The 27,002-nt window shown below is 46.7% G+C and overlaps 1 protein-coding gene across 1 annotated transcript; it reads left to right on the forward strand.

Moving 5' to 3' along the window:
• Window positions 1–559: 559 nt before the first annotated feature.
• Window positions 560–4,509, forward strand: RPS21 (ribosomal protein S21). The gene is given in 7 exon segments (XM_021553528.4): window positions 560–662; window positions 1,617–1,704; window positions 2,356–2,419; window positions 3,443–3,514; window positions 4,217–4,253; window positions 4,256–4,272; window positions 4,452–4,509. Coding segments are annotated over 6 exon segments (279 nt in total). The 5' UTR covers window positions 560–662; window positions 1,617–1,654; the 3' UTR covers window positions 4,491–4,509.
• The last annotated feature ends 22,493 nt before the right edge of the window (window positions 4,510–27,002 follow it).

Raw genomic sequence — 27,002 nt, forward strand, 5'->3', positions numbered from 1 at the left:
GCAGGTGGAATGTGTCCGGGTGGGTTTGGAATGTCTCCAGAGATGGAGACTCCCTGCTGTCCCCGGGCAGCTGTTCCAGTGATCTTCCACCCGCCATGGAAAATTAACTGTCCAGCTTCAGGCAGGATTTTATGGCCATTTCTCCTTGTCAGCTTGCTGAGCACCATTAAAGGGAGTGGCAACATTTATGGATTGAGGAGATCCCCTCATGCCCAGCTCCTCCAGAGCTGGGAGATGCCCCAGCGCCCTCATCATGCGGGGACTGCACCGGCCCCTCCCGGGAGCTCGGAACGCTCTGCTGGCTTTCCGGGAGGGATGTCCTGCTCACAGAGCCCGGAGCGGCTCAGGATGGAAGGAACGTGGGGAGCCCGTGCAGAGGTGCCGAGGGAGGGACACCTGCAGCAGCCCGCTGCTCGGGTGTGAGGGAAGGGAAGGGAAGGGAAGGGAAGGGAAGGGAAGGGAAGGGAAGGGAAGGGAAGGGAAGGGAAGGGAAGGGAAGGGAAGGGAAGGGAAGGGAAGGGAAGGGAAGGGAAGGGAAGGGAAGGGAAGGGAAGGGAAGGGAAGGGAAGGGCGGGCCGCCGTGACGCCGCACGCCCCGCAGGAAGCGCCGCGTCATTCCGGGTCCGGGCCCGCCTTTTCCTTTCCGCCCGGCCGCGCGTGAGGTGGGAGCGATGGCGGCGGGGCCGGGGGAAGCGATGGGGCCGTGGCAGCGGGGCCGAGAGCCGTGGTGGAGCCCCGGGAGCGATGCTGAGCCCCGGGAGCGATGCTGAGGCCCCGGGAGCGGTGCTGAGCCCCGGGAGCAGTGCTGAGCCCCGGGAGCGATGCTGAGGCCCCGGGAGCGGTGCTGAGCCCCGGGAGCGGTGCTGAGGCCCCGGGAGCGATGCTGAGCCCCGGGAGCGATGCTGAGGCCCCGGGAGCGGTGCTGAGCCCCGGGAGCAGTGCTGAGCCCCGGGAGCGATGCTGAGGCCGGGGCTAGGAGCGGTGCTGAGCCCCGGGAGCGATGCTGAGCCCCGGGAGCGATGCTGAGGCCCCGGGAGCGATGCTGAGGCCCCGGGAGCGGTGCTGAGGCCCCGGGAGCGATGCTGAGGCCGGGGCTGGGAGCGATGCTGAGCCCCGGGAGCGATGCTGAGCCCCGGGAGCGATGCTGAGCCCCGGGAGCGATGCTGAGGCCCGGGAGCGGTGCTGAGCCCCGGGAGCGGTGCTGAGCCCCGGGAGCGGTGCTGAGCCCCGGGAGCGATGCTGAGCCCCGGGAGCGATGCTGAGCCCCGGGAGCGGTGCTGAGCCCCGGGCTGGCAGGCACGGTTCTCCCCGCCAGTTCGGCTGCAGGTTGCGTCGCCTCCCGGCTCTGGTCACTGTAGCCAGCGGCCAGACCCAAGGGAAAGGCTGGAGCTGAGTCGGGGAGGGTGGGTATTGGGAAAAGGTTCTTCCCCGCAGGGTGCGGGCACTGCCCGGGCTCCCCGGGCAATGGGCGCGGCCCCAGAGCTCCGGGAGCGCTTGGACAGCGCTGCCAGGGATGCCCAGGGCAGGCTTGTTGGGATCTCTGTGCGGGGCCAGGACTTTGACTCGGTGGTCCTTGTGGGTCCCTTCCAAATCGCGATATTCCATGATTCTTGCAGGTGTTTCTGCTTAGCGCCTCAGCAGGGCCCAGGACGAGATGCAGAACGACGCCGGGGAGTTTGTGGACCTTTATGTCCCTCGGAAGTGGTGAGCAGGGACTGAGGAGCCGAGCAGGGCTGGAGTGGCCCCCAAAATACCCTAAATTCATCCCAGAAACATCCCTGGAACCCCCACCTGTGCAGAGGGGCTTTGTGTAGCAGTGAATATCTGTAGGGGGAGAAAAAAAAAATCAGTTTTCTATCAATTTAAAAAGTCACTAAAGATAAGCCACTTGTAGGACTTTTAGTAGACTAAGTCAAGTATGTTTTACAGCCTGTGGTTCCTGTGCATTTCCAACCTGAGTGTCTTTGACAGTTGTAGTGGCTCTCAGCAAAAAAGGCATAGAAACTAATCTTGTTAATTACCTTGATGACTGTATTTTTACATTTTGGAAAATAAAATAACATTCTGTGTGTTTTGAAGGCCTGTACTGCCCTGTACACTGTATGAAGGTGAAGTGGGCACATAGAAACCAAAGTGAGGGGATAATTGGCTAATAAGTGTGATGCTACCAAATGAAAATTTCTATTAAATGTACTTAAAACTGCATTTTAATCTTCTAAGTAGTGAAAGCTTAAACTGTTACTGTCTAAATTTCTTGTGCAGTTTTAATTTAGCTGTAGAATTGGCTCTAGTAGCTTTCTTTGTCTTTGTCACTGCCTGTTTCCTTTTGTTTAAATCTCCTGCTTTACTCCTTAGCTCTGCTAGCAACCGAATCATTGGTGCTAAGGATCATGCTTCCATTCAAATAAACATTTCTGAGGTAAGTTTATCAACAGAATATGTGGTGAGAAAGCTAAACCTTTAAACTTTTGATAAAAGTTACAGAATTAAACAGCTTGTGCTGTATCTTCAGTAATTCAGTAAAGAAAGTCACAATAGACCATGCGTCCTGCAGGTTCCCAGTCAATACATGTTGGTTCCAATTAATTTAAGCTTGTTGCACAATTTGGGGTTTTTTCCCCGATTGTTTATTAAATTCAGTTTTCAGGAATTTTGTGGACACAACATTCCTGTAGCTTATGAGCTACAGAGCTTGATTTGGTTCTTGAATGGGAGACCACATTCCCACATCTTTTAAAATTCTGAGTTTCCTGAGTTATCTCACCAAAAAAAAGAGAAACCTTTAAAAAACACCCTAGTTCTGATTTCCTGTAATTGTTAAGGCAAGTACTTTTCTTGTTCACCATGTTTCATTCCTTCAGTGATCCCTATTCCTTGTTTTCAAAGGATCAGAGATTAGCAGAACATTGACATGATCCACTTGGTATTACAGGGTTCACTGCACTGTTTAGATCCATGATTTATATCTTTTTGTCTTTTTCCTGTTAAATTTCTCAGCAGCTTGAGAAAGTGAGACAATTTGTCTCTCAGCTTGAACATTTTCCTACCCATGTAACAAGTCTGTCCCTTTCCCCCTTCACTTCAGTTTCCCATTATATGACCTTAGTTAAAAGAAACAAAGAATATAGGCAGGAAAATGTACTTTACACAGAGCTTTTCCATTTGTTCAGAACTGAAATATTTTTTCTTTTAGCTACCATTTCTTGTCAATCTGTGTGATCCACTACATTTAATGGCTGCACTGTGTAGCTACAGATTTGCTGTGCAAAGATCATTGTAGTTGTCTTTCTAACTCCAGTGTTTGCCTTGAGATTTTGTGGCTTATTTTCTCAACACTGCAAGTATTTTTATGCAGTTTTGAACTTGAGGTGCTTGGCAAGTGTGATGTGAGAGTGGAACTTGGTCAGAACCTGTGTGTGCAGCAGCTCTGTTGTGGTTGCAGGTGGACAAGGTGACAGGCAGGGTGAATGGCCAGTTCAAGACTTACGCCATCTGCGGCCCCATCCGGAGAATGGTGAGTGCCTCCCTGACCTGCAGAGTTACCGTGCTGCTTCTTTGGATCATTAGCCATTCATTAGCTGTGCGTTTGGCCCTGAAAACACGGTGTGAAATGTGTTTTCACAGTGGTTTCTGGGGCAGAGTAAACACCTGAACGTATTCACAGAATCACAGAAAGGTTTGGTTTGGAGGGAGCTTAAAGATCATCTCGTTCCACCCCTCCTGTGGGCAGGGACACCTTCCACTGTCCCAGGCTGCTCCAAGCCCTGTCCAGCCTGGCCTTGGACACTGCCAGGGATCCAGGGGCAGCCACAGCTGCCCTGGGCACCAGTGCCAGGGCCTTGGATTAACTTGGAATAATGAATTTCTTCTGGAGATACTTGTTAGTTTTTTAAAAGTAAAGTATGCAAGTGATTTCCTTCTAAGAATGTATATCAATGTATATGGCTTTTATCTGTTGTTTATAATTACTGGAGATTATACCACCTTGACTTTAAAATGGTGTGAGGAGTTCATCACAAGTCCACTTATCCATAAATACATGTTGTTCATGCAAATGCATATTTTTAAGCAGTCAAAGCAATTCCTCTTAAGTGTGACAAAAAACTAACAGTTTATTTTGAAAACGCTAATCTGCACTAACTGCTGCAGCTGGCTCTCTTCCACGTGTCAGCAATTATTTGGACACTTAAGAATATTTCCTTTTCTCTTTTTACAGGGTGAATCAGATGATTCCATTTTGCGTCTGGCAAAAAATGATGGAATTGTTTCCAAGTACGTATGTTTATCTTATCCTCTAACTCCTGCAGGGGAACTTCTATTCCCAAATCCAGCTTTTAGGATAACAATCTGTACATTTTATTTATAGGATGATTATACAGTTGGTCAAAGATATTTACTTGAGCTGTTGAAGCAAACTCATTTGTAACAATGTTTATTTCATTTTCTTCTAGGAACTTTTAACTGAAGAAACTCCAGTATGGAACATGTGAAATAAACAGTTCAAAACTACGTTGTGCTGTGTCTTTTGTTCAAGTCATAAACACAAGTAGGTTTATTATAGTTAGTATTGAAAGACTTGGAAATGTGTCTTAAAAATATACAGATTCTCACTGTGAAGTCTTAAAACAAATCAGCTTGTAAAGCAATGCCAGAGTCAAGGATTTCCGCTTTGTTCTTGGCTTCACTGTCATTGTTCTTTTCCAGATTTAATAAATTTTGCATCTGTAATGGAACACTTGCAATGTAGCAATCTAATCGAGCTTGCTGCTTTTTCACTGGAAAAACTAAGGGAATTCTTCTTGTTAGGATTCAAGAAAGGGTCTGTCCTTTCTTCCAGGTGCTGCTTTTGTGTTGGTAGATTTTGTTTGCACACAGCAGGTTTATTTGTCACTTTGTGATTATTACTTAAATAAATATCATATATGGGTTTGGGTTATAAAATAAGGTAAATAGAGTGTGACTTGTATGGAAAATTTCCCCTCTCAGCTGCATTTTACCAGTTCCATAATACCCACAACTGCACAGGGACTGTCCTGGTGGTTATACTGATCTGCAGCTTCTCAGGCATTACTCAGAGGTGATGTCCTGATGACACTTCCCTGCTCGTGGTCGTCTCTGGGTGGACATCTGCAGTGTCCGTGCTCAGAGCTCTGCACAGTGACAGAGGCTGTTTGCTGATGCTTTCCTGTTGATGCTGCAGGCTGTCCCCATTGAGAGGAGTTACCGTCTGCTTCCTTTGACTTGTTTGCCAGTTACTGTGGCTGCATGTGCACCTGGGGAAGGAGGCTCAGGCCTCTCAGGACAGCCTGGAGCAGGGATGCTGTTGCCTCTGGACTAAGGAGAATGGCTGAGCTACCACTGTGGTATCTTTCTCCTTACCTGTATTTTTCTTCTCAGACACGGACAAAGTGCAGCATATTTGTTTGGAACGTCCTGGTTTGGCACCATGGATACCTACTGAATAGTAGCAGAGCAAATCAGGCCATGTTAATGTGGAGTTACAGTGCGTGTTTAGGGTTTTTTTAGTAATTAAGTTTTTTTTGCAAATAATGGATTAGGATTCAGAGTGTAAGCTACTGTATAGATACAATGAAGTCCATAACTAAACCTTTATTCCAGAAGCAATTGCAGCAGAGAAGTCAGAACCCAACAGGCTGAGAGCCCTTTTTAGCAGAGCCATAACCTGAAACATCTTTGGCTGCACAGTCTCCCTCCCCACTGATAACACTTGAATTTACTACTACTCTGAGCTGATAGAACTTTTAAAACGTGAACTTCTGGGTGTTGCAAGTAGGGAGGAACTCAGCTAAAAAGGCCAAAAATATTGGTTCATGTTGAATGCATGTTTAACTTAATACACAAAGCGCATAAGAGAAACCTTTTAAATACTAAAACAAGGGGGAAAGTTAATCCATACTTTATTTTTGAGCTATTTTCTTCTGACATCTAAGTTAACCATGAAAAATGCATTAAAAGAAGGGAGGATGAGGGATGACAATGTTGTGATTCTCCTAGAAATAATTCATTTTTTCAGAAGATAAATCTGTGAAAACATCTTCTGGAAAGAATACAGTCTTCAAATGAAAGATTTCAGCTTGGCTTATATCCAATCCTTATTACTTTCCTTTGTACACAGTAAGAGGAGATAAGTTTTAATTGGACTTGATTTTTTTTTTTCTGACATATCTTAAATTAGCTGCTTCTGCCTTGGCATTAGGGTAGAACTTTAAATAAAACCCTTAACTGTTTGCTGCTGATAAATGCCTGGTTTACCAAAGAGTTTAAATATTGTTGACTTGTTCCTAATCCCCTGAGACTCTGTTCATCCATGAGGATTTCAGTGGAATTCCTCCATAAGGCAGAGCAAACTGACAGCTTAAAAGTTCAAGATGAACTTGAGGTCTCTCAGATGTCTTCTTAAGTAGTACAACCCCATTAGTATACAGCTGACCCAAATTTACACTTTTGGTTTGAGTATTTAAGGATTATGTTGTAATTTAAAATGTTCTGTGCTTTGTAACGCTGATTGTTGCCATTTGGTGTACGGAATTTTTTAAAAAAATGAAGCAAATTATTCTCTCATTAATTTCTTGTCAAAATATGAAATGTTAATGGTGCCATAAGCTGAAACAGTTCAGTTGGGAATGGATTAGTGCTGTGCTAAAGGCTTCCTGAAGTTCACACCATTGTCACCAGCAAGACTGCATGTGAGTCCTACCAAAATTCCTGCAGAATCCTATCAAGGGAGGACATGTGCCCCTTTAAAAATCCACTTTCAGTTGCGTTTTCTAGTATTGTGATGTAAAATGTTCTTTGTTTTCCTGGAACAGGAATAGTTCAGATGTCTGAGGGCCATGAAAGGGAATGAACTGTACTCTACTGTACAAGATGGACAGAGTTGCCCTTACATGGTTACAAGTCATGAAATTCTTTCTGTTACTTACAGGGACTTGGCAGTGACATCCTAAAGACATCTGATTAAACTGGGGCTATTTTAGTGTCTTCAGTCAAAATTCTGCTGCTCAGACAACAGCCTGAAACTCCTGAAAACACCTGGGGGCTTGGTTGGAGCTTGTCGATGTCTCATAATACTGATTTTTCTTTTTAAGCCTTGACATTCTTCTAATGAACTACACAGTGCTACAAAGCTGCTTCAGAGGTCTCAGCTGTGAGCCTGTTGTGATCAGAGCCCGGGTTAGGAGGTCCCTGCTGCTCCTGTCTGCCTGGGCACAGAGTTGACAGCTCTGAGAACATCAGCCCTGCTCAACTGAGGTGCCAAAAGTGCTCCCCTGGCACTGCTCGTGGTCCTCTGCACAGAGGAGAACTCAGGGGAGGAGTCAAAAAAGCCAAGAGTGTCTTTTTGTCCAGGCATCAAGAGTTTTTGGGGCAGAGCTGTCTCAGCTCTGTCTCAGAGCTGTCTCAGTGCTCCCTGCAGAAGGGAACCTGGGACAGCTCTGAGATGTCATTTATTTTCCCAAGGCACGTGGCTGCTGAAAGCCTTACCTAGAGCACTGAGATAATCTAGCTCCACTGGATTTGGCAGCAGTTTTGTTTTCCAGTTGGATGTTATGCAGAGCTGTCTATTCCCAGCTCCTGTTTTGTTCAATTGCTGTCACTCTGAGTAAAACACAGAGATAAATACACCTCTGCTGCAAATGTTACTTTGAGCAGGTTAAGGGAGGTTTTGATTTTAGTTACTTCATTTATGGCTGTTTGTGTTGAGGCATCCCTAGGGAGGCAGCTTCCCTGCATGTATGTTGGACTAATCAACCATGGAAAAAAACCAAAGAAAATTAATTAGGCATTTTTTTTCCTGCTAGGAAACACACTATTGTTTAACATCAGACAGGAGTTCTGCTTGGCTAAATCCTCAACAGGAACTGCAGGTACTGAGATTGTAAGAATTAAGAGCAATTGATAAGGTCAGTGTGGGATTTATTTTTTTAATAAATTACAATCAAAAAGATATTATTTCAACATCTATTTTCAGATAGCTGATAATGAGTAAAACTACAGTTACCAGGCTGAACCAAGTGTGTTTTGCAATGTACACACCTGAGTGTGTTAACAAATGAGCAAAGTTAAAAATTTGTTAACAAATTCTGTTCCATGGCTTGTTTCTACAGGACTGGGACCATGGAGAAGAGCAGGTATGTGCCTGTTCTGCTGAGGGCTGGGGCCTGTTTTGCTGCTGTTTGCAGTCCTGGGCTGACCATGGCCAGCTGCCAGTGCCCACCTAGCTGCTCCCCTCTCCCCTTCCACAACAGGGCAGAAAACAGGGTGGAAAAACATGAAGTCACCAATTACCATCATGAGCAAAACAGGAAAATCCTTTCAATGTTTATTAAAACAGAACTGGACTGCTAGCACCAGAATTAGGCATCGTGGCAGCCCCAGAGCTATACTATATATACATTATCTGTTCATTCAGGTTCTCTACCAAGAGGGTGCAGGAGAATCCTTGTGCAGGGAGCCAAGGCTTGTGGGGCATTGGCTGGGGGTTCCTGCAGGGGTGGAAGTGAGAGTCACACTTGCATTTTGGTGAGCTGTAAGCTCTGTGCTGGGACACAGCACATCCATCAAAATTAAGGTGCTGCTTATCTGGCTCTAAACACAAAAATCTTATTGCTATTTTTCATAGGGCACCAGAGCCCAGACTAGCACCTTCATCCATCCGTCCATCCATCAATACCAAAATACAATGCACTGGTGCCCTGATGTGAAGTCACTCAGGCTGTCTCCTCATGACCTGCAGTGCTTGTCAGGTAAGTCAGGACGAGCAAAAGTGCTAAAATACCACGTGTTTTATTTCACAGAACAGCATTTTCATAAAGTGTTTAGCACAACTCTGTGTGGGTTGCTCTTTGAGCTGGGAAATGTGATCTTTCGTGCTCCAGGCAAAATGTTTCAAATGTCTGAGGCTGAACAAAAATAGCACTTCAAAATAAATTGGGTAGTGCACAGGGGAGGTGGCAGAGATCATTACTTGCTGCTTGTCCCTGCTTCATTCAGTTCTTTTCCCTACAAGGGCTAGAAAAGCTGGGGATTTAATTCTCCCTTTGACCAGTTTGAGGCTAAAAGAAAGGGATTTACACGCCTGATTTCTGCTGTGGCCAATGGAGCCATGCTCGCAGCAAACTCCCTCTGCATTCCTGGGAAAATGGGGTCATTTGTGCTGGATCACTCAGCCAAGCGTGGATGTGTGACAGTACAACCCCCAAGCCAGCTGTGCTGAGAAAATAACTTTTAAAAGTTGATGCTGCAGCTAGAGTTCAGTGTCTGCTGACGGGTCACTTTTGTTCCTGTCTTGTGTCTGCACTCAAGTGCCTGGAACCCCTATCCCAGGCTCCAGCACATGAGCTGGTTATCCCAAACTTTGAAGAGTTTCCAGGCAGGCTGACCAAAATCTGAGGATCTAAGGCTGTCTGTACCCAAAAAAAAAAAAAAAAAAAAAAAAAAGTAAATAAAAGGAAGCTAATCCCAGATGGTGCTGATTAAAACATGGACTACAAAGGGAGGTGGAGGAAACAGCTTTCAGGCTGGGATGTATATTACCTGAGAGGGAGCTTGATCACTGTGCACAGAGCTCATCTGTCTGGGAGCTCAGCACACGGTGACACTTGGTGACACTGCCTTTGGGGAGCCTGCATCCTCCTGCAGAACACAGCAGAGCCAAAATTGGGCTCCTTTCATTGCATGGGGAATTAACACCTCAGCAGTCTTTGTGGAGAGTGGGACAATTGTCACCACAGTAGGGATAAACCCCTTTCAGGTTAAATTTTACAGGGTTTTTCTGACCTTCTCCCAAATGCTGAATTTATCTAGGAAACAGGAGGCTTTGTAGGTGTGGGATGGGATGGGTGGAAGGTTCCTGCCTGCCAGGGACACTGTGGTCAGTGCTCAATTCTGATCTTGGCTGAATGGTTGATTAACAGATCTGCTTTGGTCTTAAGGCACCAGGCGCTGATCTTTTGTTTCCCAAAATATATTATTTGTCACCTCTCTCGGTGGTTGTGCTTTTTCAAGCTTGTTTGAGACTGTCCTGACAGGAAGGTTAATCCTAGCCTTGGTTGAAACAGTGCTGACTCACTGCTGCAAGTCATAATTCCCTGAAAACTTTGAATATCCAGGAAAGTTTAATAGACATATCACAGCTTTCCATGTGGTTACGTAAAAATCTCAAACTATGGCATTTCATCAGACACCTCGTGGCTCATGCCTGCTCTGTTACTCAGCTTTCACTGCTTTTAGTGCCTTTAAAAAGGAAAAAAAGTTCTCTTTGTTTCTGCAGAGCAGGGAACTGCTCCTGGTGTGCATCCCAGGCATTCCATAAAAACTGCAGCACTGGGACCAAGGCTCAGGAGACTCATTTCTGCTTCCAGCACTGATGCTGGTTTTGAGCAAGACCTGTCAACTGCTACATCCTATACCAGAATTTACCCATCTCTCAAATGAATGTGATTTATAAAAGTAGGAAGCTTTAAATCAATGTAAAGAGTGCTGAAAAAATATTCTCTAAATAACTTATACAAGGAGGATAAACTTTAAAGATCTGTGGTGAACTCAGTAGAGTTGAGCCACAGATAGGTGTGCTAATTTACTATTTTAACCCCTGGTTTTATCCTCTCTCCTGCAGGGGAATTTTAAACCACCAATTTTCTGGACATGCAAATAAAATAATGCCATTTTTGTCTTTTTGAATCCAGGCACATTTATGGGGGTAGGCCCATTAGAGTGTTCTTTCTTCCTTTAGGGAGTGGGTAATGAGAGGGAGGGCCATATCAAAGCTGACTGCTGGAAAGAATTAACTCTGATTTACAATGCTCTGCAGCTTGAGATAATGCCTCTGGTATTTGGAGCCTCTGAAATGCAAAATGCCCCGCTCATGGGGAGCCTGCTCTCAGTCACCCCTTGCTGGTATCAGTAGCTGGCACCCAGGAGTGCAAATCCCACCAAGGTCTGGTCACTGTCAGCCCAGCCCAAGGCACAAAGCTGGAGCTGCTCCTGCTGCTCCTGCCCAGCCTAAGGACATCCTGCATCTCTAAGGTCAGTGCAGCCTTTAATGCAAATTCACAGGATACCATTAGCCTTAGAGTCCCATCTTCATGAATTTGCAAGAGAAAACGTGGACACTCTCCAGAAGTGCTCAGAGTTGGGAACAGAACAAACCAAGAGAAATTCCAGCAAAGGGGGCAGCATCTGATTCCAGCCCCAGATAACAATTCTTATCAGAAAAGCTCATAAATCCACCCAATTTAAACAGTGTCAACAGCATCCCGTGCTGCTTTGTGTGTCCCCTCAAGGGATCTACAGCTTCTTGTTCTGATGAGCAATTTCCATTCAATCCTTCAGCTTCCCAGAAGCCACTACTTCCAGGAAAAGGTTTGTGGGACTGCTAATTCTGAATATCTATGTGGCCTCAGGGGGAGCAGAACACGGTGCTGTTCTAATAAATTGCTGTTTGGCTGTCACTTGTGTTTAAAGCAACAAATATTGGCAAAAAAAAAAAAAAAAAAACATGCCAGAAGTAGGAAACTTGTTTAAGTGTTGGCTTTTGGGTCTGGTGGAATATGAAGTCTTTGTTAAGACACAAGGTCAGTGTCTGTCCTGGGAACTGTAAATAGACACCTGATAGCCCTGCCCTTTCTGAAGCACAAACACATGGATAATGCCACCTTCTCTGGTCACTGTCACCCTCTGGTGCCATCCCTGCCACTGCAGATGAAGATTATTTGAGAAGAAGGACACAAGACCACACCATGGTCTTGTCTCTTAATTCTAGTTCTACCTCAAGCATTAGTTTGGGGTTTTTTAGGTACTACGTCCTAATATAAACAAGGCAGAAAATAAACATTTACTGTTTGGAAAAAACCCCATAGCTTCTTCATGGAAAGGTGTGGATTTGGTGTTAAATAATGATGTAGATATGAGAAAATGAGCATCCTGTCAAAGAGTTTCTCAACAACTCCTTCCTGATACATGAAAAATATATTAGTATTTTTAGGGGTGTGCTGCAGCAACTGTGAAGAGTGAGGGGGAGTCATGACCTTGATATTCTAGCAACTCTATTAGGGGAAAATCTGTGGATTTATTTCAGCCACATTCTGTCTCTTCCAGCAAACATTCTGGTAGTTTCCAATACACTAAAATGAGCATAAGGGGATTTTGACTCCAGTGTTGTGACTTTTGAATGACCTTGTGGAACAAGAACCAAATGATGAAGTGACCTTATAAAATAGTCTTTTAGGAAAACACCATGTCATACACTGCAGGGACAAATTGTCCAGAACAGGATACTGGGAATTACTCTGATGCTTTAGAGGAACCTATAAAACAAAATTCTGGATTTACCCCATGAGAGATATAGAGTATGGAATGGGGAATGTTGTTTCTTTGCCATGGGAAAAAATTCAACATCTTGGTCAGCTTCATAAGAGTGTAACAGCCCTTTTCTGACTTGTGTGGTCAGGAAACCTGTGTCACAAAAGCTGTGTCCTTCTATTTATCAGGTAATTTCTAAATATGCTGTTTGTGCCCAAGAAGAAGGGTTGTTGTGTGCTAAAACCCAGCAGCAGCTCTGGCTCCAGGGGTGCAAAGTGGGATTCCAAAAAAACAGCCCTGGGAAGCAGCATTTAGGGGAAGAAATTGATAAAATGAGCAAAAAGCACCACAAATATTTTTTTTTCTTTACTCTTGTAAAAAGCCACTGGAATATAAGAACAGATACAAATGTTTGGTGGTCAGTGAAGGGTGAATACAGCAGCAAGCTTTTCTTGCTGCTCTGAAAGGAGCTGCTCACACGAATGCTGAGACCACGAGCCTGCGTGTGTCTTGCTGCAGTTCTGGAATGTGCTGCACAAGGTGCAGGAGATGCTCCCCAGCTGTGTGCAAGCCTCTCCTGGCCAGGCAGGGAGGGCAGACCCCTAAGAGAGCACCAGAGGTGAGGTGTGAGGAGAGACAGAGTGGCTGGGATAGTTGGATAAAGAGCAGAGAACCGTGGGACTGGAGCTGGTACCACCAGAGCAGGAGGTAGCTGAGCACGGGCAGTGAGTCTGCTTGCAAGGAGGGATGAGGCAGGATAACTGCAGCAGCAAGGGGCACCTTCAGGAGCAGTGGGAGAGGAAGGAGTGAACATCTGGCAAGACTGAGGTGCTCATGACTTGGGGGGAATTTCACGGAAAGCCGATCTAGAGGGAGGCACTGCTGCCTGCTGGAAGAGATGGGGAAGGGAGAGGTTTTGTGTATTTTTGTGCTCTGTGGGGCCCAGACTTTGGGCTCACTGTGCAAGCACTGCACTGCCACGTGTTCCTGGTGGATGCGTGGGCAGCTGGCTGTGTCCTTTTGAACCAGCAGCACCGTTCATCTGCCCCGTCTGGCACCGCTTAATCCTGACAAGAAGCAGTGCTTCCCTGTCTGCTCCTCAGAAATGACCTGAGCAGCAGCAGCCTAATCACTTGCACTGAACACATGGCTGGAATCCTTTTGATAAAGTCCAAGACACGGGACAGCTTCCTACAAAGTGCTTCAGGGGCAGGCCTGACTCTGCCTCCCACTGCAGGGACAGTCCAGAACAATTTTATTTGTTCGAGTGAACATCTGGGTTAATAGCAGGGAGATTCCCAGGGCTGGCATCAGAGGCAGGAAGGAAAAGGAGGAATTCTGGAGTCCTTCCTTAACCCCAGCTCCTTTGTTAGAAGTGTTGGTGTTATTTAATTGACTGTTAAATCCCAGTCACATGAGCACCCTCGGGTGTAATCTCCTGTGATAAATTGCCCAGTACTCCTGTCAGAGGCACATTCTGGTCTCCAGCCTGTGCAAGACTCAGTGTCCTGTGATTACAGCTGACTTTTGCTTAGGGAACGAGGGAGGAATGGATCTTATTTCAGTTTAAATTGATTTAAGAAGACAGTCGACTCCAGATTTGGATGAAGACCCTCTTCTCTAACCTGCTTGAGGTCATTGTAGATGCAGTTATTTTTTCTATGCTTTTCAGCAAATGTTTACAGGGTCCAGGTCTTATCAGACAAAGGCAGACAGCCCTTGGGGGTTAAAAAGCAGACAATTGCACAAAGTCTCATCTCACAGGTGGGACAGAAGGAAGGGAAAGGGCTCAGTTAGTGTTAGGGGGAGCTAGTTATCTGTTGGAAACAGCCTGCACACAGCCAGATCTCTAGGATCAGGAAAGAGAATCTGAAGGTGGAAATGGAAACTAGATATGAAAAAGGAACTGAGATAACAGGAGGATGGCAAGGAAAACCTGTAAGATGTCAAGAAAACCTTTTTTGCCCTACAGTCCTGCAATATTTCCCCATGTGAGTCTGTTCATTCTCCCCCATTAGAGATTTCACCCTACATCTCGTGGTCTGAGACCAAGCAGAGCCAGAGATGCCAGAGGCAGAGCAAGGTGCTGGCATCCTGGAGGGGCACAGAAGACAGTCAGTGACTTCTGAGATGCTCCTGACCCTGTGGGCACTGCTTTTCCCAAACTTTGTGAACTAGGAAGGTGGCAGCATCTGTGAGCTGCCCAGAAAGGTCTTTGCTCTCAAACCTCCATGCTTGGATTCATTGTCAGCATTCACTGTCTCTCAGATGCAGATTTTCACCCCTTTTTGAAGCCACTTATATTCGCACCCAGCAGAGAGGTGTAGCTTTGCTCAGCCACTTGGAGATTCCTCAGCTGCTGTTTCTTCACTCTCAGGGCACCAGGAAAAGAGCACAGGGCTGGTGTGCAGAGCAGCCTGGAAGCTCCCTGGGAGCAGAGCCAAAAGCCAGGGATGTGCAGCAGGAGAGGAGCAGCCTGCAGCAGGACACCTGCAGCAGGACACCTGCAGCAGGACAGGAGCTCTGGCCCTGGTGCAGATGGAGCTGTCACATCTGGCAGAGCTCTGGGGGGACTGGTCCTGCTCTCAGGCATCTGTGTCCCTCCTGGAATGCAAGGCTTGTGCTGAGAGCAGCCCAGTGGGTGCTGTTTTCCTGTAGTTTTGAAGGTGTGGTGCTGAGAGAAGGGACAGAGGTGCTGTGGTGTGCTCAGGGACAGCGTGGGCTGTGGCAGGACCCCTGTCCCACCACACACAGCACGTCCTGTGCACGGCCCTGCTGATAGCAGCCTGCTCCCTCAGCCCCCCTCATCACATCACTGCCCATCTCATTTTATCCAAATGCCATTTCCCTCCTCTCCAGCCCTGAATCGTCACCAGGCTGGTATCAGTGCCCATGTGGCAGTACCACAGGAATGGCTGGTAATATCCTGGTTTTCTCCTCAGCTTTTCCCAGCTCCCTTCCAATCCAGAATCATTTGTGCTTCCTTATGACCCCAAAGGCACCACAAAACAAATGTAGCAACATGAATGTAAACACTTCAATCAGTAAAATGCAAGATTAAAATAATAATAATAATAATAACAGTACCCTGCAGGGAGAGAGACTGAGAAAAGAAGAGCAAATAAAAAGAAATGCTCTGTATGTTCTGGCTGGGAGCCAAAGGCCCTCTGGGCCAGGTTTGGATAAAATAGGGCTTAATTTCTGGTGTGAGAAACCACTAGAGTGAATCTGCAGCAAACAAAGGGCAATTCACAAAGGGACACAGGCCAGGGCTGGAGGAGGAGAGGGCAGCCTGCCAGTTCTGCCAGCTCCCCTGATTTTATCATGTCTTGCAGTATCAGATGTTTTACTGCTAGCTTCCTTTTCCTCTTGCATTTTTTAAAAAAGCTGCATTTCTTCTCATGAAATCTGTAGGGGAAAACTTAGATACATTCTAAAGACAGTCCAGAAAGCAAAGTGAAGATAACAAACATTAAGGTTCATTAACTTAATGGAAATTAAATTGAGTTTCTTAAACAAGACTCGGAGAGAGGAGGTTTTTTTATTAAAATGTTTGGCCTGGGCAGTGTGAAATGCTTTCTTGGACCAAGCACAACTGCTTACATTTGAAAAGAAATGCTGTGTCAGCAGTGGCAGTGGGCTCATCGCTCAGGGACAGCATTTTCTCCCTGGAGGGCTCCCAGGCCAGAGGAGTGTGAGATCCCCCAGAGCTCACAGGCTCTGCCCTCTTCCACACCACAAATCCTCTGCTCTGCCCATCCCGGGGCTCAGGGAGATGACAGAAAGCCAACTATGGTAACAGGGTAGTACAACCCCACCAAGGGAATTCTCTGCATAATGGGAATCTTGCCCAATTCTTAAAGGTCCACCCTTTCCCTTGGGAGCACAGTACCCAAACAGTGGCATTTCCATCTCATCCCACAGCAGGGCTGGTGCTGATGGGAATGAGTCCCATCAGTAATGATCCCGTTATTTCTCAGATTCTTTCCAACAAACAGAGCAGGGAGAAAGGCTTGTCCTGAAAATCCAAAGCTTTGCTATGAGCTGCACGCTGTGCTTAATACCCTTGATAATTAAGCAGTTGGCTGGTAGAATATACTTCTTTTTCTCTCTAATTGCTCAGATCCAGGCAGTTTGTTTGGGATTCAGCTCTCAAATAATTCAGCATTTGCTGCAGCTACAGAAGCCCAGGGGCATTACGTGCAGTGGTGACAGCTTTAGAGCCATTCTCAAGAAGGCTGCTGGGGATACAGGATTGCTTCCCCAGGGGTCATCCCTGTATTTTCCCATGGTATTATCTGATTTTTGAGGCCAGTTGTGGATGCAGGAATTCTGCCCACGCACATTTCTTCTGGCTGCTGTAGGTCCTGGGATGACAGTGGGCTGGCCCACACAGGGCAGCCTGTGGTCAGTCACCAGCTGAAGCTAACACAACCTCAGTCCTCATTTCTGAGTTTGCAAACGCCGTTCTGGGAGTGTGCACAGCTCTGGTGTCACCATGCCCACTTTGGCTTTGCCTCAGGCCACCATGACTTGGGCTTTCCCCTTAAGATTTGTGACTGAACACAAGCAATGTGGGGAGCATTGGAGGAGTGGTTTGGGCTGTTCTGAGGTCCAGTCCCAAAGGAGGCACTTGTAGAGACTGTTGCTTGAGTTGCTGCACTTTAGCAGGCAAAATAATTAAGTTTTCAAGAAGATTTTGAGCTAAGGAGCTGTCATGGTGTAGTTGGTTAAGAGGAGGCTGATGGGGTTTGTATCAAACCCCACTCTGTTAATGAAGGATTTGTGCTTAATCCCAAAAGAAGGGAGGCCATACATGCAGTAGGAATGCAAGGGATGAAAGAACACTGCAGTTCTCAGGACAGCAATCCAAAAATTTGGAAAATCCAAATTGCTCCATCCCCTCTGACCTTGAGGGATGCTGCCAGGCACACGTGGATACAGATTTTTATACACCCAAGGCACAAGCGACAACCACAACCAGTCTTGCAGCTCTGGTGGCACGCATTCCCACCAAGACAAGAGTTCTGGGAGTGACTGGTGGGCCAGCAGCCCTCTCCCAGTTTCCTGGTGCCATGCACAGGTGTCCCTTGCTGGGGAGGGGAGCCAGAGCCACAGTGTGCTTGGCCACATGCACCACTTCCAGCCTGGGTCCAGATCCCAGCCCTGGCGTGGTGGGGAGGGTCCCCTCCGTGCCCAGAGGCAGATGCAGCTTTTCCACTGTGGTGCACAGGCTCAGGGGGACTCATGGAAGGGAAACAAGGAGTGTCTGCCCCTCGTTAGTGTCATAATTTCAAGTGATGCCCACCCCTTCCCTGAAGAGTCTTTTACACCCGCGGGGCTGTGACAAAGAGGGTTGTGTTCTTTCTGTTCTTTCTGTGGATGATTAACTAAATCCTGTGCTGGATGTACCAGGCTGAATGGGGGCTGAGGACCCTGTCTGCAGAGATGAAGGACGTGCAACTGCACTGGCACAGGCAGTGCCTCTGCAGGAGCGGGTTTGGGTCCTCTTTTCATCTTGTTTGTAGCTGTGGCACTTACAGTACATGAAATTTGAAAAATCCCTTTGTTTGGCCGCCCTCAGGCTTCCCACATGGAAAAAGGGTGTGTGGGGATGGGAGTGCACAGGCTGAGAACACAGTGTGCCCTTGATGGAGGCGCTGGGGAGGGAAGGAGAAGCCATTCTCCCATGTAATGGGAATTGTTTGGTTCCCAGCATCACAGGAGAGGCTCTGCAGGTTGCCCATCAGGGAACTCCCCCAGGGCTCTAAAGCTCTTCCCTGCCTCCACCCCAGTGTTCCACACTGTTTAGACACAGACCTGCTCAGACACCACATTTCCCCTGCTGTTTCCACTTGCCTCTCTTCTTCTGAACCAAGACCACATATATCAAAATATCACAAGGGACAGGTGCTTGCAGGGTGCTTACAGAGAAGTCCCCAAGATGTCATATGCTAATTCATTTCAGCATTACCTCTGCTCATCACCTAATACTGCTTTTATTACTCATAAATTTTCAAATGGAGCAAAGAAGTTTGGGCAGCTCAATGTGACTTCAAATGCTTTTGGAGATTGACAGGAACAGCACTTAAATTGTCACATTCCAGCATAAGCATACTTTTCACTTCAGATATTTGGATAAAAGTGATATATTATGATGGTTTTCCAGGTTTAGTTTCACCTACAGCATCTTGCATGGCAGCAGCTATCAGAAATGAATGATGCCAGAACCAGACAGAGCCTGTGCTTTTAATTGTAGGGGCCATTTGTGCTGTGCTGATGACAGACAGTGTCTGCCTGTGTGCTCTGACTTCACCTGCTCATGTGTTTCATGTTTGGCTGCAGTGCTGGGAATGGAGGCAGCTGAGAATATCCTTTCTGTGCCATCTGTGGTGTGGTTTTCCCCCTCAAGTGTTCTGAAAGATCAGCTTGTACCCAGACAAGTGGGATGTCTTTGAGCTGAATGGAGAGATGTTCCCTTCAGGAGCCGCTCCAGGGGACAGAAAGCAGAAATTAATATTAGAGTCTACCTCATCCTGGTCTGGCTGTGTCTTAGCTGAGGCTGCACAGCTCCTTCCCAGCAAATTCACTCAAGGAGGAGCAGGTATGGAGGCAAATGTGATCCAGCAGCCTGAGCACTTCACTGCCCCAGCAGGAGTCCTGTGCGTGCAGAAGCAGCTCAGCATGCCTTGGTGTGTTGTTCATTGGCACACAGGGCACCACTTTTAATGGCTTTACACTGAGGTAAATATTCAGCATGGGTGAGGGCAGCCAGTGGGACTGGGACAAGTGGGAGGTCTACACCAGATGCTTTCTGAAAGTGGCATTAGGACAGTCTATCTTGCCTTGTTTGATTTCTGTTTGCAAATATTTTCTGTGTCTGTGTCTGCACACGGTGAGTTGCTTTTGTAATGACTCTTCACCTGTTTGCTAATTACTGCAAGGCAAATCCCTGCTGCATTTGGCATCTGGTTTCTGTGAACACCTTCACTTCTGGATATTACTTTGATAATCCAAACAAAACCAACTTGACAGCTCTGACTGATTGTCCCCATTCATAAAACTGCATCTTAATACCTAATCCTCCTCACCATTGCCAGGCAGGCAGTTCCATTGTTAAAAAGATTAAACTATTATCCCATGCAAACACCAATCTCTAATTTTTAAATGTTAGGCTGGAAAAAGAAAATGATGGAAGATGCATGGGACACTGTATTCCCTGGAGTTTCATGGCCAATATGTTTAAAACTCATGAAAAATAAGCCACTGCCTCATTCATTCCTTCTGTAGGTGAATTAGTGTCCCCTCCCCCAGTCCAGTCTCAGCTGCTTTGTAACTCAGAAATGAAAGTGAAGCATCTTTTGTTTTGCTTTTAAAATGTTTTTGTGGTGGTTTTGTTTTGCTTCTTTTTTTTTTTTTTTTTTTAATTCTGCTTGAGTCACAGGCTAAAATTACAGTTGATTTTGGACTATTTACAGCACAAGGATTTTAATAGCAGGCGCTCACTGAAAACTCAAAGAACAGTCCCCAGACTTGGACAAGTTGAACTCTTTGCTACTGGGCTTTGTGCTAATACCAACTTTTTCCCATGGATTGGTATCAGACATGATCTAAGCGAGGTGCATTTTGAGTCAGAATCCCTCTCTCTCAGGAGAGCACGCTGCTTGGCTGACTCAGGCACCTTCCTGAAAACTCATTTTTACCCCTTTGGGTCTTGGACCACTTTGGGTTTTACTAAATCCGCAGCGAAAGCTGTGATAACACCCCAACATAAGTTTTAGATTAACCCTCTTTGGCTTAGGGGAATCTAATGTAGAACAGATTTAAGCAGCTTGTGCTACAATCAGAGAGCCCCATGGGGTTGTGTTTGGGCAGCTAAACACTCGCTAAAGAATGACTCATTTCATCTTTGTCATCGTGGGAGATGGTGCATGGTAAACCACACCAGAGCGTGTGTGGGACAGTGAGGCTTTGTCCAGGCAGTGGGGCACTGCTGTGAGCCCTGCCCAGGAGCACGGGCTGGTGCAGATGCCTGTCCTTGTGTGTGAGCAGAGGCAGCAGCAGCCAGCTGTGGGGTGGAGCATGGGGCCCTGGGGTGATATGTGGGGCCCTGGAGTGGTTTATGGGGCGATATATGGGATCCTGGGGTGGTTCATGGGGTGATATGTGGGATCCTGGGGTGGTTCATGGGGTGATATGTGGGATCCTGGGGTGGTTCATGGGATCCTGAGGCAATTCATGGGGTGGTACCTGGAGCCCTGGACTGGGACATGGAGCCCTGGACTGGTTCATGGGGTCATCATTCATTCCTGCCACTTGCTGGAACTGCTGAGCTATTGCATGCAAGACCTGGGAAGCCAGGCTGGTCTAGAGACAGAGATTAAACAAAGATACAGGGCCTAAGGAAATGCCCTGCTTAGCTGAGATTTATGAGCCATGGTCGGATATGTCACTTGAAACTGCCAAAACAGAGGGGGCAGGGCACTGGGCCTTCTGGATGTGCTGGAGCTGCAGGCTGTCCTTTCCCATCCATGTGTGTCCCTGCTATAGCACAGCTGTCTGAGGGATGCCTACAGCTCAGGTGCTAGGCTTTCCCTTTTGCTGTTTCTTTCTTTCACTTTTTTCCATTGGTAAAAAAATTCTGTAGTCTTGCTTATTTCATATCTTCAATTAAAAAAAAAAAAAAAGAAATAGTGTTTTTCAATGTGGGCTTGCCTTTTCTGTACATTTTTTACTGAGGTGAGGAACTGAGGCTGCATGGTGGCATGGTGGGGCTGTGCAGATCCATGGGATTGATCCAAAGCTGCTTGGGGAGTCTCTTGCTGACAGGATGCCTCTTGTCTCTAGGAGGAAAGGACTCTGAAGTGAAACTTCAGGTTTTCATAAGGCAGCATCTCTCTGCTTTGCCTGAAGTACAAATGGGACTGGAGCTCATGGCTTGTGCTGCTGTGATTTCTGCTCCCACCTGTTCTGAACTGAAGGGTAATCACTAGGTCCTTTTCAGAGCTAAAAAGAGCCAGCATCCAAACAGGGAAGGAGATAAAGCAGATATGCACAGATTACAGTGCTCTGAATACCCAGGAGTGACCTGTGGGACAAGGCTCTGTCCTCTCTCTCCTGTTTCTCCCAAAGAAAGGTGCAAGAGGTGCCAGATCACAGTGGCAGCTGTCCCCTCTGCCACAGCTGCGTTGTTGTGCCAGGAGGTGACTGGGAAAACAGCCAGCCATGAAGTATGGAAATCCCTGGAATGCTGATTGCCTTCATCTCAAGGAGGGGATCTTCTCCTGGCACATTTTGTCTTGAAAACATTTTCTTCAGGGGAAAAAACCAGAGCTGCAGGGGCTAGAAATGGCAGGCAGGCAGGGAGATGATTTCAGAGGAGAAAAATGCTCCTGAACCTCCCTGCTCCTCCCAGGCAAAGAAGCTGCCAGCCTTCATGTGGCATGTCATTCATCAAGCTGTCACCCCGGGCTCCTGGGGCACACCTGTAACCTCTGCCTCCGGAGCTCTCCCAGGCTGCCCAGGGCTGCAAATGCCCCGGTGGGCTGGGGGGACGTGGGGAGGGGCTGGGGCTGCTCAGGGCTGCGGGGCTGGCAGGGGGGAGTGTGTGGAAGGTGCCCTGGAAAGCCTGGGCTCTCCTTTGTAGGGGTGTGCTGTAGCCCAGGGACACTCCTCCCCATCCAGGGAGCAGCAGCTCAGCTCCTCTCTGCCCTGACACTGCACCCCCAAACCTGAGAAGATCTGTTTTTCGGGAGGGATCCCTAGTGCTGGGTTTGCTCCTGCTCAGGGTGGTTAAGAATTGTTGCAGAAGACTCCTGGTCTGTTTTGTGGGATGCAGAGCACCTCCCAGACCTGCCAGCAGGCATCTCCTTCCTAAACGCTGGGGCTCAGCGTGTGTTTTGAAGTAACTCTTCCTCTCCCCATCAACTCAAGATGTTCAGGTTTTCTGTTTAATGCTGGTTCCAGCAGCTTGGTCCCGTGGTTTATCTTAGAGCAGAGCACAAGAGAAGAGCCTCATGCTCATGCCTGGCTGTGCACAGGCAGGAAAGCTGCAATGCCACCCCACTGGAGGTGGGCTGGGCAGGATTTGTGCCTGCTGAGGGTCCAAGCTGCCCACGGATACAGCAGCTGGGCAGGAGATAAAAACACACCTGGCAGGAGAAATGAGTGGGTGCCAGCTTCCTTTGAAGTAACGTGAATATGTAACATGAATATCTCTATAGAGGGAGTGGTCTTTAAATTAGGGTAAAGTACTCACTTAAAGGCCTTGCTATCAGGCCAGTAAGTCCCACTCTTCATGGTTATAGGATAATTTATATAGCACTTCAAAGGTATCAGGGCCCTCTGCAAGAAAATCCTGGGGGAAAATGCACTCCTCAGAAAGTCTGCACTATGACCTTACAAGCATTAAATCCCTGACTCTCCCTTTTTGCTGTAACCTGGAACCCCCTTCTCTTCCAAAAAGTCTCCCAAGATCCCTTTTCCTTCCCTTCATCAGCTGTTTTATTTTCATTACATGTAAGTTTATGGATTAGACATTGTTCTCCCTGATATTTAAGAAGATGCTGTCGTGCATCAGGGAATCCATTTCATTTCTTAGCCACTGAATACTTACAGATATTTTATTTTTTAAAAAAATTCTTGCTCCTCTTTTTGTTGTTGCTTTGTTTTGCTTGTTGGTGTTTGTTTTCTTTAATTTTTTTTTCTTTTAACCTCTCAGCTTCACGGGAAGTGGAATCTGGGTGGCTCAAGCATTTCTGGTATCAGGGCTGTAGTGTTTGCTGAGGATCAAAGGAACCTTTTCAAACATCATTGTTACCGCTAAGAGGTGGCAGCCGCATTTTAAGTGACCAACCTTTTCATCCGAGGCTTGGGTGATTGAGACACACCAAATCCAGCTGAGGGGGCTGGATTTCAGTTCTTTTCTGGTCAGTTTGGGCAGCCCAGTTCTCTTGTAGCCGAGCTCTGGCCGCAGCGAGCCCCCAGGGGATGATCTGACCTTTAATACGAATTTAGATCTGCACTGTGACTTCTCTAAATTATGACTGCCCGAGGTCCTGGGGTCACAGCTCTCCATCATCAGAGCACTTCCAGCTCCCAGCACACTCCCAGTGTGGGAGAAGAGATGCAATTATTGATGTTGATTTAAAGAAAAAAAAAAAAAAAAAAAAAAAAGGCAAAAAAAAAAAGCTGGATGTTAACTGCATGTAAAAATGACAATCTGCTGGGGCATGTCCTTGTTTTGACTACTGTGTATTAGAGATGCTTCTGGCAAAATATAAATGGCACCACCTAAATTTCTGGTATAAGACAAAAAATTAGCTCTGAACATGTCCCAGATGGTGCTTCTGCCACGTTATAAATGGTTAAAGTAGAAGAGCTGCTCTCTTTGCTTAGATAAGCAGGGTCTCTGTGTGAATAGCTTGCAACCCCCAGCCATAATCCCTCTCTGATCTCTGATTATAAAATTGATAGATGGAATGTAAACTCCATAAAGATTAGTAATCACCAAAAGAGAAGAAAAAATATTGGGAAGAGTCGTAAGGTTTTTCTGCATTCCTGAGGAATCCTGCAGGGATTCCTTTTCCTTGGTGGGCCTTGTGCTATTCCCCAGCCCATCTCCTTTCAAACTTGCTGCCTGGAGATGTTCATGGAGGATTTTCAAGTATTTCTGAAGAAGTCTGGCAGGGATTCAGTGTAACCTCGTGTAAATGACTGCTGCTCAGCCCGATTTCCTCAGTTGTGAAGCAGGGCAACAGGATGTGTGTACTTGTCAAAGAATTTGGGGTTTTTCTGCTGGCTCAGGTCCTGCCCTGGTGTTCTCAGGGAAGGGGTTCTGACTCCAAAGCATCGCTGCTCTCTGGCAGAACAGCAACTCTGTCATGCTATACATTTCAGAGTATTCATGTGGAATCGTTTTTCCCCCAATCTTTTGCACACCAGGCAGAACTTCCAAACACAGCTATTGATCTTGTGTCTCATTCTGCACCTCTGATTTTCAGGAGTTCATAGTCTACCTTAAAATGTAACCATTTTACAGCGTACAAGTGCAGATTGAAAGTCACATCTCCCTCAAAAAAATACCCCAAACGCACTCCTTCAGTACAGTTTGTGAAATACTCTGGGGTTAAAACATGTGAAGGTGGATCTTCCCAAAAATGGGATAGTTGGGAACTGGGTTATGACAGCTGCAGCCTTTGAAAAACCCAGCCCACTGCATATGTGGAATATTTGCTGCTTTTGAAATTCAGATTCTGCTGGTTGGTGACAGTAAGGCAGACTGGGGAAGGGGAAAATGCACCCAACAAGAGCTGGTCCCATCCTTTGGGATGGGGTCTGGGGGTGAAGGTCCCAAGCCCAGCTGCTGCAGGAGGTTTGGTGGGACAGGGAATATCTACAGGGAATAAAACCCATCAGGCACTTGTGGGGTGGCTGAACCAGCAGTGCAGAAGCCATGCCTGGGCTGTGGGCTGAGGGATTTGGGGGAAATGAGGAGGTTGTTTCACCTACACTTGTGCAGGGTTTTCCCATCTACCTCCCACCTCTGCAGGGCCCTTGGACTCTGTTCAGAGCAGCTGTGTCAGGTTGAACAGCTCCAGGGACAAAGTCAGGCTTTCATTTAGTAGGAAGGTGTTTGAGGTATGCTGCCAAGATGGTGTTTTATTGCAAATTATCAATGTAAGCTGCACCAGAGACCACCCAGGATCTTCCCTGAGAACATGGCTGTGCTTTGAGACTCCTGTGGGATTCTGTTGCCATCATGTCCCTGCAGTGGGTACAAGCTGCCCTGGCTTCTCTGCTGGTGCCATGTGCTGTTGGTGAGTCTTTTTCCTGTTCTCCTAGGAGAGTGTTTTACTTCAGTTTGTTTGCAGTCTGATTGTATCTCCTTTCCAGCTGGGAAACTGGGGTGCAGGCAAGCAATCCTTCCGGGACCACGTAGAAAACTCATGAAAATCAAGGACTTAATCCAGACTCCAGATAAGCACTTAAAATATTTTGGTTTCTTTCTTTTTTGCTGCTGATTACAGCAGCTCATTTATCTTTCTTGACAAACTCAGCCATCCCCATTGAAAATCTGGATTTGGCTGGAGACTACTCCAGCAAAACATTTGGGATTTTGCCCTGACAAGATCTGTAAGGCTGGCTGAAACAGCACAGCTTATGCATGCTCTAAGAATTAAAAACTCTGCTTTAAGTGCATTGACCTGTCTTTCTCCCCTGCAAAACAGATGGATCACTTTCAGTTCTGGCCTAATGACACTCCACTTGGCTATACATCATTACTCCTAATATTAGGAACTCCTGCCTTAAATCAGCAAGAGCTGGATGTCCCTTTCAGCAGCTCGCAGTGCTTACCTGTGGTAACAGCCTCACACAGAAATAGCTGTGCTTCCACATGCCTGACTTGTGCAGTCTCACAGGGAGGGCTATTCCTTAAATGGGTTAGGAGAGCTTAAAAAAACAAACTGTAAAAGAATTGTTTACACCCCTTTTTATAGCTGGGTCAGTTCACAACCTGGTTCTGCTGGCACTGGCAGGAGGGGAAGAAGGGTGAGCACTGATTGTGTCAGTGCTGCTGCCAACCACAACACGTTGTGAAGCCACAGCCTGGGTCCCTCCTGTGTGGGGAGCACTCCCTGCAGCCCCAAACACCGTCCACAAACAGCAAAAGGGACTCTGACACTTCCTCTCCCAAAGCCAGCGAGGGCCTGCAATAATAAGATTTGATAAACACCCCAAAGCACTTACTGTGCTTTTCCAGGGAACAGCCAGAGAGACATTAAAGAGCAGAAGCAGAATGGAGTGTAATTAACTTTAAACCCCCGTGAAACTCCTGCTGCTGTGTGTGGCAGGCTCACTTTGGAGCACAGCTGGGTTTGGTACAAGTTCTAATCTTGGTGTCAAGTCAAGGCTTGTCCAGAGAAAGTGTGCGTGCCTTTATTAGCATGCAAATCACATATCCTCCTTATTACACTGTCTCTGCATCCCTCCCTCTAGAGCTGTTTAGCAGAAACAGGCAAGAACTAATTAAATTGCTTTATTCATCCTTGAAGTGCAGAGCCCAAGGCAGGAATGCCAACGGGCACATCCTGTACCCCCTCTGCTTCCACACCCAGCGTGGCAGGCCTGACCTCCACCTCATCAGGCAAGGAATACATCCCCTGCCATGAAGATGAGGATGTCAGGCACTACATGCATAAGTCACATAAGGAGTTTCCAAATGGCTTTCATCTTGGGGGTCCTTACGAGTTCAGAGCTGTGGATCAATCCAGAGTGGATACCTTTCAGCAGTAATTCCACAGCTGAAGTTCTTTAATGATGTGGCTCCTTTAAATAAGATTCTAAAAGCCCAAGCCAGCTGAAATGGTAGCACACAATCAAGTTAATGACTTTAATTACTATAAAATTATCAGACAGTGTATTTGTAATTTTAATCTCCTAATCCGCAAAGTACCTTTTTCCCTTTAGTGCTCCTAAAGAAAATAAAATAGCTTTTGGTTTCCTTGCCAGCTTTTCAAGGATCTTTGAAAACTGAGAAGAAACCTCCCACAAATAGCCTGGCTGTGATTATGAGGTTTCTTTTTTCGTTATTTAAAATATCATCCTCTATATGAATGCAAAGCATTTAAAAGCAGTAATAGGATCTATGGCAGCAACCAGGCATTTGAGTTTGAGATTTC

This window comes from Lonchura striata, chromosome 20 (genome assembly GCF_050655825.1).
Source record: "Lonchura striata isolate lonStrDom1 chromosome 20, ASM5065582v1, whole genome shotgun sequence".
Lineage (NCBI taxonomy): Eukaryota > Metazoa > Chordata > Aves > Passeriformes > Estrildidae > Lonchura > Lonchura striata.